At 41.7% G+C, this 16086-nt stretch overlaps 1 protein-coding gene across 2 annotated transcripts in view; it reads right to left on the reverse strand.

Moving 5' to 3' along the window:
• TSNAX (translin associated factor X) overlaps positions 1 to 14955 on the reverse strand; it is a 35723-nt gene extending 20768 nt beyond the window's left edge. The window contains exons 1-4 of one of the 2 annotated variants that reach the window (XM_074990176.1): positions 14846 to 14955; positions 10348 to 10455; positions 7075 to 7189; positions 4207 to 4337 (exon numbers count right to left, since the gene is read on the reverse strand). In XM_074990176.1, coding sequence (XP_074846277.1) covers positions 4207 to 4337; positions 7075 to 7189; positions 10348 to 10455; positions 14846 to 14861 — 370 coding nt within the window. In that variant the 5' untranslated portion in view covers positions 14862 to 14955. Of the gene's footprint in view, positions 1 to 4206; positions 4338 to 7074; positions 7190 to 10347; positions 10456 to 14748 lie in introns of both variants that reach the window. The other variant, XM_074990177.1, reaches the window with a different exon arrangement.
• Between the last annotated feature and the right edge of the window lie 1131 nt (positions 14956 to 16086).

Below are 16086 nucleotides of genomic sequence, written 5' to 3' on the forward strand. Positions count from 1 at the left end.
TGGGAAATGCTCTCCTGCAGACATTGATACTGCCACTTGTTAGCCTGGTTGTATTACATCAACAGGAGAGCTCTCTCCCATCAACATAAAGCAGCTACATTAAGTATTTTTACAGTGACACAGCTTGTCAGCATAGACACTGCCTGAATCTGTTTTCAAAACTTTACACAATAGCAAAGGGCACTTAGTTGCAGTAAAGGGTTCCCCCCAGACACCAAGTTTAAAGTTACATTCAAAGCTGTAACAATCTGCTACAGCTAATATATGTGGTAACCCTCACCTTGAGAGAAAGAGGAAAAACTATAATCAAGAACATTCAATTCTACAATGAATGTGACAGAATAAATAAACACGCAGTTAACAATGAATTCAGCAGTCAGTGTGGTACAGCAAGTCACATGCTCTCAAAGTTATAACAACCTTAGTCTATACTAGGAAAATAAGTCAAGTTCAGATACACAATTCTAGCTATGGCAATTGCAGAGCTAGAATTGACATACTGGAAATAGACTTATTAGACTGTCTTCACGAGGAAAGTTGATGGGAGCACTTCTCCTGTTGACCTCCCTTACTCCTCATCATAGAGAGGAGTAACGGGGTTGACTGCCGACCCCAGAGAGATTGATTCTGCGTGTCTTTACCAGACTGGATCGATCTTTGCAGAAGTGAAGACAAGCCCTCAGCTCTGTAAGCAGCGAAGTCAGTTATGCCCAAGGGCTGTGTCTACATTTGTCCCCATCTTCAAAGGGGCATGGTAATCAGGGTCACAGGAGATTACTAATGAAGTGCTGCAGTGAATTTGCAGCACTTCGTTAGACTAATTTTTGCCCACGGCAACTTCGAAGCTTTAAACTTTGAAGTGCCAGCATGCCCGTGCTACTTCAAAGTGCTCCCCAAAAGCTCAAGGTGTTCTGGAGGAGGTGACTAAAGAGAATTCTCTCTGCTCCTGCTACACTTCCCAACTTTATGTCCCATGACTAAGTCATATGATGTCACCTCTAAATCAGAAATCTATTACAGCTGTACCATCCTGCATGACAGTCAGGTGGCATGTTTGTGAGGAACAATCAAAGACATGGTTCAATCTTTACAGGGATGTAGTTGCCTCATGGCTGACTTGTGCAGTAAACATGAAATTTTAATGTACATACGTCATGTCCAGCAACCAAGCTTTATCATTAACATACTCCTCTACATCCTGGCCCTGATTTAGCCACCATCTCATCCAAGTCATTCCTTAATTTTGTTGAGTCCCTGATGTCTTACCTTGTTATGAATGAGCTCAAGCCTATGTAATTCAGGTATTACCCATTCACGATGTTCTCCAGTTTTCACGAACATTAAACCTTCTGCAGACACTTCCACTTCTGTTTCCTTAAACTTCCCTACCCTAAAACCAGCCTTTTTAATCTCTTGTACTTTTTTCACCGATTTCTTGTAACTGTATCATGCCATTTTTCCACCTTGGGGTTAATACTGCCTGTACCTGGCCGTCTTCTTTAGTTTCCCCAAACTGTTTGCCCATGCTGCCTATCTACCTAAATGGTCACTTGTGCTATTCCAGTAAGCTATTCCACTACCTTTCTTGTAAGCGTTTATCTTCAGGGCCACTCTAAGACATATGCAGCTGTGTAGGTCGCCACTAAATTTGGGGCAACATACTGGCAATCTTTTAGAAGTATTGGGGGTTCACAAAATAACAAAGATATATCCTGACATGTAATTAAACTGAAAGATAATTCAGTTTCCGGCCGCTGGAAATTTATATGCTCTGATTACTACATGGAGCAAAACATTTAAATACTGTGCACATCACAAACTATGTTGCATTATTCTAATAAGACTTGAAATGTGAGCTAAAAGGGGGTCTATGAGCTTTGTAGGTTTTACTGGCAAAGTGTGTATGTCTCCATCAGGCCTCAAACTGTTTGTTCATATTTAATACAAGGTCATAACAAGTGGAAAACTGCATTTAAGGATTCACTGATATTATGAACAGCACCTTAACTGAAAAGGCAACCTACATATCAAAAGAAGATTTCAAATGAAAACAAGATATTCACAATATTCAACACTACAGAGAAAATTATAAACTTTCTTAACATTAATCTTCATCAGCTCCATAGAATACTAAACTGCAAGTGGCATTAAGATCTATGCATTGCGATGTTTGTGTTTTTTATTAAAACTCATGTCCTCTTTTTAACTGAAATAAAACAAATATGTAACTGATAAAGAAACAGTGACAATCATAAGTAAATGAAAGACTGCAATATGATGTACTGCTGCTGCACAGATGCTACAGTTAAGATGGTACAAGTTAAGGGCAAATTTCAACTGTAGCCATAGTTTGGAATTACACTGAAAAATGTGCTGTAAATTCCTGAATATAAATATGCATTCACAACCTCCACTTGATTATAGTTTTGTTATTGATAGTTCTGTAAATTAGGGGAATAATATAACACTAACTTTAAAGATTTCTGTTTGTTAACAGCATAGCCATTCTGGGCACCTTTTCAACACTCCTTAGTCACACAAAATTCCATCTAATGTCAAAGTGAGTTTTGACTGCGTAAAGAAAGAAAACTGGAACAGTGACATATTGATGAATTATTCAAGATTTTCTTTAAAAAAAAAAAAAAGCTTGGCAAGAATGAGACCTGGAGACTGAAGTATAATGACTGATTTTTCTTGTAAGATCAATAAAGCCAGTATTGCAACTTGTGGTAAGTAACATTCTGATTGTGAAAATACACTTTTTTTTTTTAAATCTCAGCAAATCTCCCTACTTCTACCTGTTATTTCTTCAAATGCATATATCTAGAAGTGTTAATGACAATGAGAAATTCATTCCCAGCCCTAGAAATTGGAGAAGCATCAGAACGGTTTGAGTGATGCTGGGCAAGGCCACAATAATATTATGATCAAGGACTTTTAACTTGTGCAGTGGCCCCCATCAGATTTAGTAAGATAAACAATGTAACCTTCAACTGCAGAATCTGAGTCTAATTTGCAATCTTAAATACCCAGTCTCTAAGTGAGAATACCCAGTTATAAATGATCAAACTGTGCGTACTTAAAATATTTTCATGTAAGAGTACCAATATGACCACCCAAATGCAGAATGGAGGTGTCCGTTTTTTTGATGCCCCTTCCACAGATTGAAGGAGAAGAAATAGGGGTGGGTGGGTGAGTGAAAGAGTGAGTGAGAGAGTCTGTATATGCAAAAACAAAAGCTTTGCCCACAAAAGCTTAGGCTCCAAAATATCTGTTAGTCTTTCAGGTGCCACAGGATTTCTTCTTGTTTTTGATGTAATGGCTTCTTTAGAAGGCCAGAAGGACACATAATTCAAAAGGTTCAGAATGCATTTGGAAAAATGCAGGATGGCTGGATTGGTGTCAAGGTGCTTCAATATTGCTCTGAGCTTTCCAAGGCACTTGAGACAAGGTACATATATTTGGGAAACAGAGTTAGGGAGGAACCAGAAATTCTAAACAACAGGAAAAAATGTAAGGGATTGGGTACCCTGACTGGAAACCCAGTAAAAAAGCGTACGCATCTAATTAAAGACCAAGTGAAGTCTACAGCCAGAGTTTCTGTTGATCTGTGCCACACAAGTATTTTGAACATGAGAGGAGGATACAAAACTACTGTTGGGAAACTCAACATATCAACAACGAAGGGTCCTGTGGCACCATATAGACTAACAGAAAAGTTTTGAGCATGAGCTTTCTTGAGCACAGACTCACTTCATCAGATGCCCTGCAGGACCACAGGACCCTTCGTTGCTGTTACAGATCCAGACTAACACGGCTACCCCTCCAATACTCAACATATCAGTGCAGCTGAAATGTTAAGATGGCCTTTAAAGATGTTTATAAAAAGACTGCCATTTACAAAGAGAAGTTGAAATGGATGTGGGAGACAGGGTGTTTGAGTGGTTTCACACATTCCAGAGTTCATGCTTGATACTCATACCTATACAATGTGTTTACATATTTTAATGCTAGGAAATATCATCCAGATCACGTTTTTAATCTTCAAAATGAGGGAGAAAATCTCAATCTATGTTTTAAACTGCAAAGGATGAGCCAAATTTAGCCCTGATGTGAACAAATGCATTACTGAGGAAGTAGTGGAATTGCACCTAAACTGGATTTGGCTCAATGTGTGTACCTCATTCTATCTGAACACAGACTTACCTGGAGAGATGGCTCTGTGAAACTGATACATATCTTCTCCTATCAGTTCTTGAGCTACTAGCTTAATTTTCTGTCTGACAGCTTCTAATTTGGCCTCAGATTCATTTAGAATTTCCTCCCCATTGGGGGCACTGTGAATACAGAATGCAAATAAAATTACAAAGTGGCAGATATTAGAACATAGGCAAAGAGCTGAATTACATACTTCATCTTACTAACCACTATGTGTTTAATTAGTGCAGTCAAAATTAAATAATATTTTGGAATGAGCCAATTTTAAAATGAATCATTCCGATCTAGTGTAAGCAAGTGGCTTTGAACTTGACTGTAGATGCCAAAAAGAACTGCCCTTAAGATAATCAACCATTCAAACCCAGTCTGAATATCATGATGCTTATTTCAGGATATATCTGTAACTGAAGAAGGCAAAAGTAAAGAGGAAGCTTATGATAAGGTTCAAAACAAATATACAGAAAAGCTAGACAAATATCTGCAAAAGTCCTCTCTCCCTACACAAAATCTGTATTTTCAAATATGTTAGATTAACACACCGCAAGAATTTATTTCATAAATATTTTGGCAGTATTTATGAAATATGCCACTAAGGAATCCTCTACAACATCTAATCATTAACTACTATTACATTATACTTTAGCAAACAGAGATTCTCAAACTGTGGTCCATGGACCACTAATGGTCCCCAAACTCCATTCAGGCAGTCTGTGGATCGTTCCCTCTAAGGAGAACACTTGGATAGCTGAACACAAACAAATGTCCACCTAATTAGTGGCTCAGAGGTGTGGTTCCACTAATGAGGTGTTTGGACCCCCATATGTGAACTAAGGCAGTGGTTTTGGGGGAAATAAGGGATAGATGGGAGGAAGCAGTGGGGTGACGTGGGAGAAGGCAGTAAGGTGAGAAGAAGAGGTGAGGGGAATTTAGGTCCTACAGGGCTATAGCAGCCAGAGAAAGAAGCGATTTTCCAAAGGTCCAGGGCTGCGGTTGCCAGGGAGATGCCCTCCTTCCCAGGCTCAGCTCTGTGCTATGGCAGGGGAGAGACTCCCTACCGATACTAAAATATGAGTTGTGTGCTTTTATCTGTAGAACAAAAAGTGTTAATTATCATTCAGATTTTAACCAAAGAACTTTAAAAGTTTTATAAACAAATTTGGAAAGATCATTAGGGCTACGTCTATACTAGCCAAAAACTTCGAAATGGCCAGTTTACTAATGAAGCGCTGAAATACATATTCAGCGCCTCATTAGCATGCGGGCAGCCGCAGCACTTCGAAATTGACGCGACTTGCCGCCGTGTGGCTCGTCCAGACGGGGCTCCTTTTCGAAAGGACCCCGGCTACTTCCAAGTCCCCTTATTCCTATGAGCAGATGGGAATAAGGGGACTTTGAAGTAGCCGGGGTCCTTTCGAAAAGGAGCCCCGTCTGGACGAGCCGCATCAATTTTGAAGTGTGGCGGCCACCCACATGCTAATGAGGCGCTGAATATGTATTTCAGCGCTTCATTAGTATACTTCGAAATGGCCATTTGCATGGCCATTTCGAAGTTTCTGGCTAGTGTAGACACGGCCTAGGTGTTCTGCCAAGACCCTCATGTACTGATGTACAGCATTTAAAGGATAATTCATCTACTGTACTTAAATGCAACAACATACACAGTATAGATTTGTAACATCTGTTTTTAAATTATTATGTTGTGGCTTTAGCTGATAGTTTGGTTTTGAACAAATGTTTGAAGATGGTTATAATTCTGAAACTGGGCTCGTACTGAATAGTTAAGACAGAGAACGGAAGGGAAATACAGAGAGTACAACAAAACACCATTGGTACAACTTCTAGAAAACAGAATTCCATGATGCAAAGGAATCTAAAACTTCACAGGGACAAATGGAAGGATTGAGCAGTCAAGTATCTATGCTGAGTCTGCTACACACACGCCTTTTTCCCACTGAAAGGTCCAATGTTGCTATTCTTTGTGTGGCAAAGTGCTAGTGCAGCAAAGGCTCTGCTGGCCACTAGAATGATAACCACCATGATTTGTCCTCTGCTCAAAGTAAGTGTGGAGAGCAGTAAACTTTAAAGATGGCAGCTGCTGACACATTACTCTCAATAGCGCTCACACAGATGCTACCCTTGTGGATGCACTGGTGATAACACAGCGACATTCTACAGAAAAGATACTAGTACACTCAAAGCCCAATGTCTGAGATTACACATTTAATTCTCTAGATAAATCTTATACAACAAGCTATGGCAAGCCTCAACTTTTTCCTGTATTCTCTCACAGAATCTACTGCTTCTAACAATCAGGGCACAAAAAGTATGACTATGCATCAAGACACTCCTTAGGTTCCAGCACATAAGGGGCTGCAAGCAGAAACCAGGTTCCTGTGTATCACATGGGTGATGGGGGGGGACAAGGGGAGATCATAAAAGAAATGGGGGTGTTGTTACAAAGGAAGCCACATAGTAAGAAAGATGTTTTCTCCCCCCTCCTCACATCCCCTTGCAGAAAAGGTATGTATTGGTCATTAGTAAGCGTTTTGTGTTACTCTGGCCCTATTTTGGAGTATTCTTTATATCAAAAAAGTCATTTTAAGGAAGTGGGCATGACAACATAGAGATTGGTCTTCATTTTTAATTTCTCAACTGGTGCATGCGCCCACTAGCTTACATACCCTTTTAAAGGAAAAAAATGACAGTTTGTGGGACATTAACTGAGGATATGCTTATCTTCCTCGACATCTGTTTCAGCAGAATATTGTGTCTGTTACTCATATGCAAAGAAAACATATCAAAGCACTAACCAGTTTCTAGGTGAGCATGGAAATGGGAATTAATGTTGTGACTCACCTAGTAATCCTGTGAAGTAGGAATATCGTCCGTTTACTTTCAATAGTTATATCACGACTAAGTTTCACAAGCCTCTCGTATTTATCATGTCTTGTATCAAGCTCCAGTTGAAACGCTAAGAACAGAATGCAGACAATCACAAAAACAATTCCATGTGTTGTCTAGTACTATAACATTAAGTATTCTGTTAATGCCTTACCAAATTCACAGCCATGCAAAAGGAAACCATGAAATCTAGTCTTGTGTGTGTTTTTACCCTACACTATACAAATTTCACAGGGAGAGACCAGTGTTTCTCAAATTGGAGGTCCTGGGACAAGAGGGAGTTGCACACGACCATAAGCTAATTTTAACAGTAACAGAGAGATAGTGGTATTAGTCTGTATTGTAACAAAACAAGCAAGCAGTCATATAGCACCTTAAATATATTATTTTGTCAGTCTTTAAGCTAATTTTAGGATGGTCACTGAATCGCCAACCTTACTTCTGTTTTGCCGTCAGAGCTGGGCAACCAGAGAGCAGTGGTTGTAATGTTGGCCAGGAGCCCAGCTCTGAACACAGCACCCTCCCCTGAGGTAGTGCAGAAGTAAGACTGACAGTATCATATCAATATCGCACTTCTGTACTGTTGCTTTCAGCACTGGGCATCCAGAGAGTGGCAGCTGCTGACTAAGGTCCCAGATCTGCAGTCAGCAGTACAGAAATAAGCGTGGCAATACCATAACATACATTCCTTACTTCTATGCTGCTGCTGGCTATAGTCTGCCTTCAGAGCTGGACTGCCAACCAGCAACCACCACTCTCCAGCTGCCCAGCTCTGAAGGTGGCATCACTGCCAACAGCAGTACAGAAGAAAGGGTAGCAATACCAAAACCCTTCCCCTTAAAATAATCTTGCAACCGTCACACAATTCCTTTTTGGATCGGGACCCCTACAATTACAACACCACTAACTTTCAAATTTAAATATCTGAAATAATGAAATTCACCATTTTAAAAATCCCATGACCATGAAACTGACCAAAATGAACCGTGAATTTGGTAGGGTCCTCCCTATTACTATGTTATTTGTGTAACAGAACCATTTAATCTTCCATTATTTCACATTTGTTTTAGCATTTGTTTGTTTGTTGGTTTTGTTTTTTTTTTTTACACAGAAGGTCACATCATTAGAATGTTTAACTGTATGTTACAGCAGGGAAAATACAATAAAATTTAAATACATTTTAAAAGGAAATTTTTATTCCTAATATACTTCTTTATGGCCGAATCCTGCTGCCACAATGCTTAATTTAGCTTTGTCACACTTTACATGACTAATCAAATGTTGCATCTTTATAACGTGTTTGCACTAATTAATTTCTGTTTCAACTCATCTCTTAACACCTCCTCCTGCCACTCTCATTCTTTGGGGGGCAGACACTGGGAACACATTATGTCTGTCTTACAAGTCTACGTGAACAGTGTACAGTGAACAGTGTTTAGAGAAGATTCTAAAAGGATTAACTGTTTTGGAAAATTCTGACTATGTTTCACACGTATCAAAAAATTTTACATTTCTTTCTGTTGTTATTCATCCCTTCTTACTTTTCATTTCCTCTCTTTTTTCTACCAGTTCTCCTCAATTCAGTTATACTATGACTCTTACATTCTCTCTAGTTTGTCACCTGATACATACACACAATAACACAGAGGACAGACAAACATACATTAAAAGACGAATACATATCAGTAATAAATTAAAGATCAACAACTATTCTTTAGACTAGAGAGAAGTTAGAAGTTGGACAGTATCTGCTGAACGTTGGGATTAATGTTTACTAAACGTAATGGATAGCAAGAAGGCAAAGTTAACCAATTGCAAATTACATGAAATCTCAGGATAATAAGGCTTATTTTTAAAAAGGGAGAAATTTTAAATGTTCTACTTGCCAGCATTAGTATATTTTAGAAAAATTTCAGAAAAAAAAGGTTACCAAAAACGCAATTGTTCTCTGAATATTATCCTGCCAAATTTGTAGAGGAAGAGAAAACGCTGAGAAAACATACCAGAAAACAAGTAATTAAGGGTACATGTACTCTGCAGCTGGGAGCATGCTTGCCAATATGAATAGACACATACACTACTTCTGTTCAAGTATGTGCTAAAAATAGTGTAGCCATTGGTAGTATAATCAATGGCTCAGCCTAGCCACCTAAGTACATACCTAGAGGATCTGAGAGAGTTTGCACATAGGCTGTCTCTCATGCTACTCCCAGCTTTACTGCTATTCTTACCATGCTAGCTTGAGTAGAGCAAGCATATGTGTGTCATCTGGTGCTGGGAAGCAATCTCCCAGCTGCAAACATGTGTTTGTGTTTTGACCAGTTAGCATGTTTCCAAACACAGCTGAGGGCGTCGAATTTGCAGATGAATTGTAGCTCAGAAATTTCTCTTTGGAGTCTGGTCTTGAAATTTCTTTGCTGTAGGATAGCTACTTTTAAGTCTGCTACCCAGGCCACACAGAGCCTCAGCTCTGGCTTAAACAAAGACTGCGAATGGCTGGCTAAATGCAGAAGCAGCTTCCCCTCCCTTGGTGTTCACACCTCCAGTTCAACTGCTGGTAGTAAGCCTCACCCTTGCTGACTGAGCTAACCTTGTTATCCCCATCCTTGCTCTGGCTTATTTACACCTCGCCCTGCAGATTTCCAAGACCAGTGTCTGATGAAGTGAGTCTGTGCTCACGAAACCTCATGCTCAAAACACTTCTGTTAGTCTATATGGTGCCACAGGACCCTTCGTTGCTGTTACACTAAGGTTAAGTTTCTGGTACAAGCGTTTTAGTAAGAATCAGGGACCGGCCACAGGCAATAAACAGAAATCCACAGATACTTGACCTGTCTTTTACTAAAAATATGGGGGGAGGGGTTAGAAAAAGGAGAAACTGCTGGTGGTGGGGGGAGTTGACCATCAACCAGCTGCTCTGATGGTGATTGTTTTAAGGGACATGGCTCCAGCCCTGCCTCAGAAGTCTGTGACATTTTCACATCTTTAATGATCAACAAAAAGCACTGTGTTCCACTATTCTCCTAATTAGAACAGATTATACGGTTACAACCACAACACTCTTCTAACTTAGAAAATAAAAGGCCAAGCCCCAGATTTAAGTGCAAGAGTCTCACTGATTTTAATTTTGCTTATGGACAACTGTTTTTACCCCATCATTCCATATTTTATTTCCACTAACTTTTATTATATACATCCTCTTGGTCTACACTTTCAACTTTTACTTACTCTTAAAAGACGTCATCAAAGATGAAGATGAATTAACATTGTCTTTTTCATCATTCCTTTGACCATGTGGGAAATTGTCATGCTTTCGTTTTCTGAACCCACCAGATCCTATAAATAAAACACATTGGAAAAAAAGTGAGAGTTAAACTGGGTTAATAATTACCAGCTTTATAACAGCTTGCTATGTTATGACATTCATTTCAGAAGTGTTTTTAATACATCCAGTATCACATATTTTATGTGCATCCTTACAACATGATAAATTTAATTCAACTCCATCTAGTTTGCTTTAAAAAATCTAATCCCAGAAACCCTTAACCTACTAAAGCTGATTCAACAGTTTTGTGCAAGTAAGAAGTTGGAAGATTCATTCTTTAGCTTGTAATGTGTTTTGAAACCCTTCAAAATGAATAGAGCCATATCACTGTAAAATTATTATCACTGTCTCACTGTTCCTTTTCTGTCATAGAATTTTGGTCTTTGGTGAATAGGAATAATTTAAGAGGCAGCTATTTTTCAGGATATTAGTTTTGGCTCCTGTTGCTTCCCATATTAGCTGCCTCTACTATGGCCACTCTTGCCTTCATCTCCCCTTTCACTCATCCGATGATTTTCCCCAGACTGCTGCCAAGAGTTGAACCCACATACTTTCTACAGCACAGCAAGGATATGTCTGTATTACAAAGTTATTCCGGAATAGCTTATTCCAGAGTTGTTATTCCAAAATAAGGTATTCTGGAATAACGTGTCTACACTACAGGAAGCTCTACTTCGAGGGGCTCTAATATGAAATACTATGTCTACACAACAGCTTTATTTTGAAATAAACTATTCTGGAATATTTTATTTCGAAAATAGCCCCTATTCCCTGTCTACACAACCCCTATTTTGAAATATCTATTTCAAAATAGGCACTATCCGTCGTACAATGAGGTTACTAAATTCAAAATAAAGCATCAGCTATTTCAAAATCATTTCAAAATAGCAGCTGTGTTATGTTGATGCTCAAAGTTATTTTAAAATAGCAACCATTATTTCTAAAAAAAAACTTTGCTGTGCAGACACACCCCAAAAGTCTTCAACTTTTTTCTTTTCAATTCCTCCTCAAAACCCATTTCTTCTAACTTGCGTTCCTCTTTTAACTTCCGCTCCTGTGCTACATGCTACTCTTGTATTCCCATCATCTGTGCTTACGCCAAACCTCAATTTAGGATTGACTTACTGCTGTCTCTTCAACTTCACCCTCCTTTTCCTTAACCCTTTGCTTCGTGAGACATTTTCAATTTTATACTTAATTTAGACGCAGAGTCTGCAAACTCTAATACAAGTAAAACCCCAAGTTACATGGGGGTTGCATTCCCCACAAAACTCAAATTTCGTGCAAGTTGGGCAAGGGGAACCCCTCGGAATCTGGTCACTTTCCAGGCTCCCACTCAGCCACATGGAGCTGGGAGCCAGATGTAGCAGCATCTTGCCAGTTTCTTGGCTCCGCACTGCTTGTGGGAGCTGGGAAACTGGCCAGAGGCTACTGTGCCTGGCTGCCAACTCCCTGAGGCAGAAGGGCTTCTGCTCTCCTCCCAGGAGCAGCATCCTCCTGGCTTTTCCCAGCTGGGAGAAGCCACGGGGAAGCTGCAGGCCCTGCTTCTTTCCCTTTCCAGCTGGGAGAAGAGGGTGGCTGGAGCCCAGGATTTTGACCTTTGTATTAATACATATCAAAATCACGTAAAACGGGGGTTTACTGTACTTGCATAACTTTATACATGTCTAGTCTTATCTTAAATTTAAAAAAAATTAAATTACACATAGAATTTAAAATGTTTAACTGAATGAAAGTGAAGAGTTATTTTCAAAACACACAAACTGGACAAATAATCAGTATATGAGTTCAGGGTTGTTTTTCTTCTAACAGTTAAAATAGCTCTTACTTATAAATTATATTATTTCACTGATTTTTAGCGGTTTTTTAGCTTCTGTCTCCATTTCACAGTTGAAGGAAGGTGATGGAAGTGCTTTGTATGGCTACTGGGCCCAAAGCAGAGCTAGCAGAAAGCATGCTGACAAACTGCACTGTGAAAAATTAAATCACCAGCACAAACCACCACACTCTTCTAAACCCTGTTCTACACACCAAAACAAAGATCTGTATAACTGTGGGTGTATCTACACTACCAGCTGGATCTATGTGCAATGGTCAATCCAGCAGGAGTCAATTTAGAGTGTCAGACATGATAAACTGACCACCAATCACTCTCCTGGCAGCTCCAGTACTCCACCCAGAACATGAAGCACAAAGGGAGATGACAAGAGAGTTATCTCCTGTCAATGCACCTCAGCCAACACTGGGCAATAAGTAGATATAAGTACATCTACTTCAGCTACACTAATCACATAGCTGAAGCTGCATAACTTAAATTGATCTCTCCCCCTCCCCCCACATAGTGATGTCAGTTAGAAAATGGGATTTTTTCCCTCTTATATAATTATGCTGCCCCAACCCCTAGAAACGATGATGCAATTGCACCACTATGGCTCAGTACCCCCATAAGCGATACTGGTTGAACTTTGAGTCTGGACTCTCTCGACTGGTAACATCCATAGTCCACCATGATTCTAGTTAGCCAAACACACACTTATGAGCAAGGACAAATTTCCTGCGGTTCCACAAAGTTTGTTTATACCCACAAATCCTGGCTCTCAGTGTTCTGTGCTGTTATTTAGCTCTAATGTACCCCCTAAATGTCTTCTAAGACCCCTGTAAGATGTGGAAGTGCTGGTGATGATCCTAGACAATACTGACTTCACGTGGCTCAGCAAGTTTTCTGGCTTGGCACCCCAGTCAGGTCCCACGAGTAGTGGATTAGAGAGGTTCAATCTGTACCAGTATAAGCACATTTATAACTGTGCCTCCAGCAACCAAGTTGTACCACTGTAACTTTACTTTTCTGTTTCTTTTTTTTCTTCTCTTCCTTTATATTTCACTTATTCCTCAGTTCTGCTCCATAATTTGAAGTGTGTCTTACCCACAAAAGCTCACTACCTAATAAACAAAACTGCTAGTCTTAAAGGTGCTACAGGATTGCTTGCTTTGTTTTGTGAAGGTACAGACTAAACACGGCTACCCCTCTCAGACTTATCTGCCACAACAGTTAAAGCAAAGAGGAAGCCGTGCTTGTCTATACACTATCAAAACAAAAAGCAGTCAAGTAGCACTTTAAAGACTAGCAAAATGGTTTATTAGGTGAACTTTCGTGGGACAGACCCACTTCTTCAGACTATAGCCAGACCAGAACAGACTCAATATTTAAGGCACAGAGAACCAAAAACAGTAAGCAAAGAGGACAAATCAGAAAAAGATAATCAAGTGAGCAAATCAGAGAGTGGAGGTGTGGGGGGGCAAGGTCAAGAATTAGATTGAGCCAAGTATGCAGACAAGCCCCTATGACGACGCAGAAAGTTCCCATCACAATTTAAACCATGTGTCTCTGTGCCTTAAATATTGAGTCTGTTCTGGTCTGGCTATGGTTTGAAGAAATGGGTCTGTCCCACGAAAGCTCACCTAATAAACCATTTTGCTAGTCTTTAAAGTGCTACTTGACTGCTTTTTGTTTTAATAGTTAAAGCAGTGCCACACACGTGTGCAGCCACATGCTTCTCCCCTTTGGCCTCAATGACACCTGAGAGCAGTGATCTGTGGATCAGCAGATAGTGATATCTGCCTGAGGGCATCTGTGTGTGGACATTTGTATCCATAAAAGAGTCTAGCATTGGGGGGGGGGATGAGGGAGGGAACTTTTTTCAGCCTGGCTGAGCCACACACCTTAAGTGCCACACCACAATCTCCAGGTCTCTCCCACTGCCAGCACCCCACGTCCCACCTCAAATCCCCACCTGCCCCAGCCAAGTAAAAATGATTGAGAATGGGGGAGGGGGGCAGTGAGTTGGGTGGGGCTTTAGGAAGGGGCAGGTCAGATGGTGAGTTGCCCTCAAACTTCGAATTTGGGCACGGAAAGGTGGGGGACCACGGTACTGCCTAGCAGCAGAGACGTGAGTGCAAAGAGCAGGGCAGGGCCTTGTGTCCCCCCTTTATTTCTTAGCGCTAAAAGGTTCTCCCCTGCACGCTCAATGACGCCGTTTCTTTCTCACGCAGGAGACCCGTTCCCGCGCCGTGCCGGCGGGCGGGCAGCTGGGGCGCGGGACTGGTGACCCGCTCCTAAGGGCGGGGGCTAGCCAGGCGCTCGGAGCCTCTCTCCCGCGCAGCCCCGCCAGAGGCCGAGCGGGAAGCGGCCTCCGCTAAACCCGCACCGCCCTCAGTCTGAGCGGAGCCGCCTGGCGGGGGAGAGGGCGAAGCCGTCCCGGGCCCGCGAGCAGCGCGGCGGTGGGGTGGGGGGGGGGTGTTGCTACCGTGGCCGCGAGGACGGTCACCCGAGCGCGGCCTGGGCACCCGCCGGGGCTTCCCCAACCCCAGGTGCAGCGGCTACGTGCTCCGGCGCCACGTCACCTTCTTTGGCGCTCATGTTCTCTAGCGGAGGCGGCGCCGCGCCCCGCCCCTCACACACACGGTCAGTCCCCGCCAACCGCCGCTGCCACTCTCCGGCACTTCCAGCCCGAGCCGCGCCGCGTGAGCCCCGCTCCGGTCAGGCCCCCCGCGCCCCGTGTCTAACGCGGGCGCCTGACAACAGCCCTCGCACTCGAGGGCCAGCCCCTAAGTGCTGTCAGGGAACGGGCAGTGATCACAACGGATACGTCGCTGCTGTGGGAGGGAATCGCTTTACTGTCCGCGAAGGGGTTAAGTCCAGGAAATTAATCATGTTTCCAAACAGGCACTCCGGGGCATAGCTAAATTATTGCCGTCTGAAGACCCCGTGAAACCGGTGAATTATGGGAAATGTAGTTCTGTCCTGGGAAGGCAGTGAACTACCGGCTGACTTTAATGAGCAGCAGCCTCTCTGGCCGAAACACCAGCACTGAAAAGTTCCAAATCTCTGATTTTTCTTCCTTGCTGGTTGGGCAGAAGTTAGCTCAGCAATTCTCTTTCCAGGATAAAGCCAGGTCCTGCCGCTTTGTTAACCCTTTAGCTCTTAAAAAATCTAATCCTACCTATTAAAATGTTTCACTTTTCCCATTTTAAAATCACCTTTTCTCTGCTTTTTGCAAGAAAGACTTCTTTTTTCCAGAGTTGCCTCCAAATTAAGGAACACAAAGGCTCTGGCAGAAAACAAGAGCGAAAATGCCTGATGACTCCTGGTCTGGAAAGATCTTGATAACAATTTGTTATGGTAACTCCAACTGCAGTGTCAGATAACTAATGCTTGTCTGTGTTCCATGTGAGCAAAAAAACACTATGCAAATAAGCACCCGAACATCATCTCCAGTGATAATAAACTCAGGCACAAGAACTTTCCAAAATATCTGAGAAAGAATGTGTCTCTAGAGCATAGCTTTGTGGCCTGCAAACATTTCACAAAGATGGCTGCCAAGTCAAAGGCTACTAATAATCCACATATAAGATAGTATCATACTGTCACTATGCCCAGTCACAATACACCCACACCTTTGACACCATCTGCTGCTCTGGTCACTCCATTTCAGAAAAGATACATTAAGTCAGAATTGGGAAAAGTACAGATAAGTCCATCAATGGCTATTAACCAAGATGGTCAGAGACACAATCCCTTGCTCTGGGTGTCCACAAACCTCTGGCTGCCAGAAGCTAGGACTGCACAACAGCATGGATCACTC

The sequence above is a fragment of the Carettochelys insculpta genome, chromosome 3, assembly GCF_033958435.1.
Source record: "Carettochelys insculpta isolate YL-2023 chromosome 3, ASM3395843v1, whole genome shotgun sequence".
NCBI lineage: Eukaryota > Metazoa > Chordata > Testudines > Carettochelyidae > Carettochelys > Carettochelys insculpta.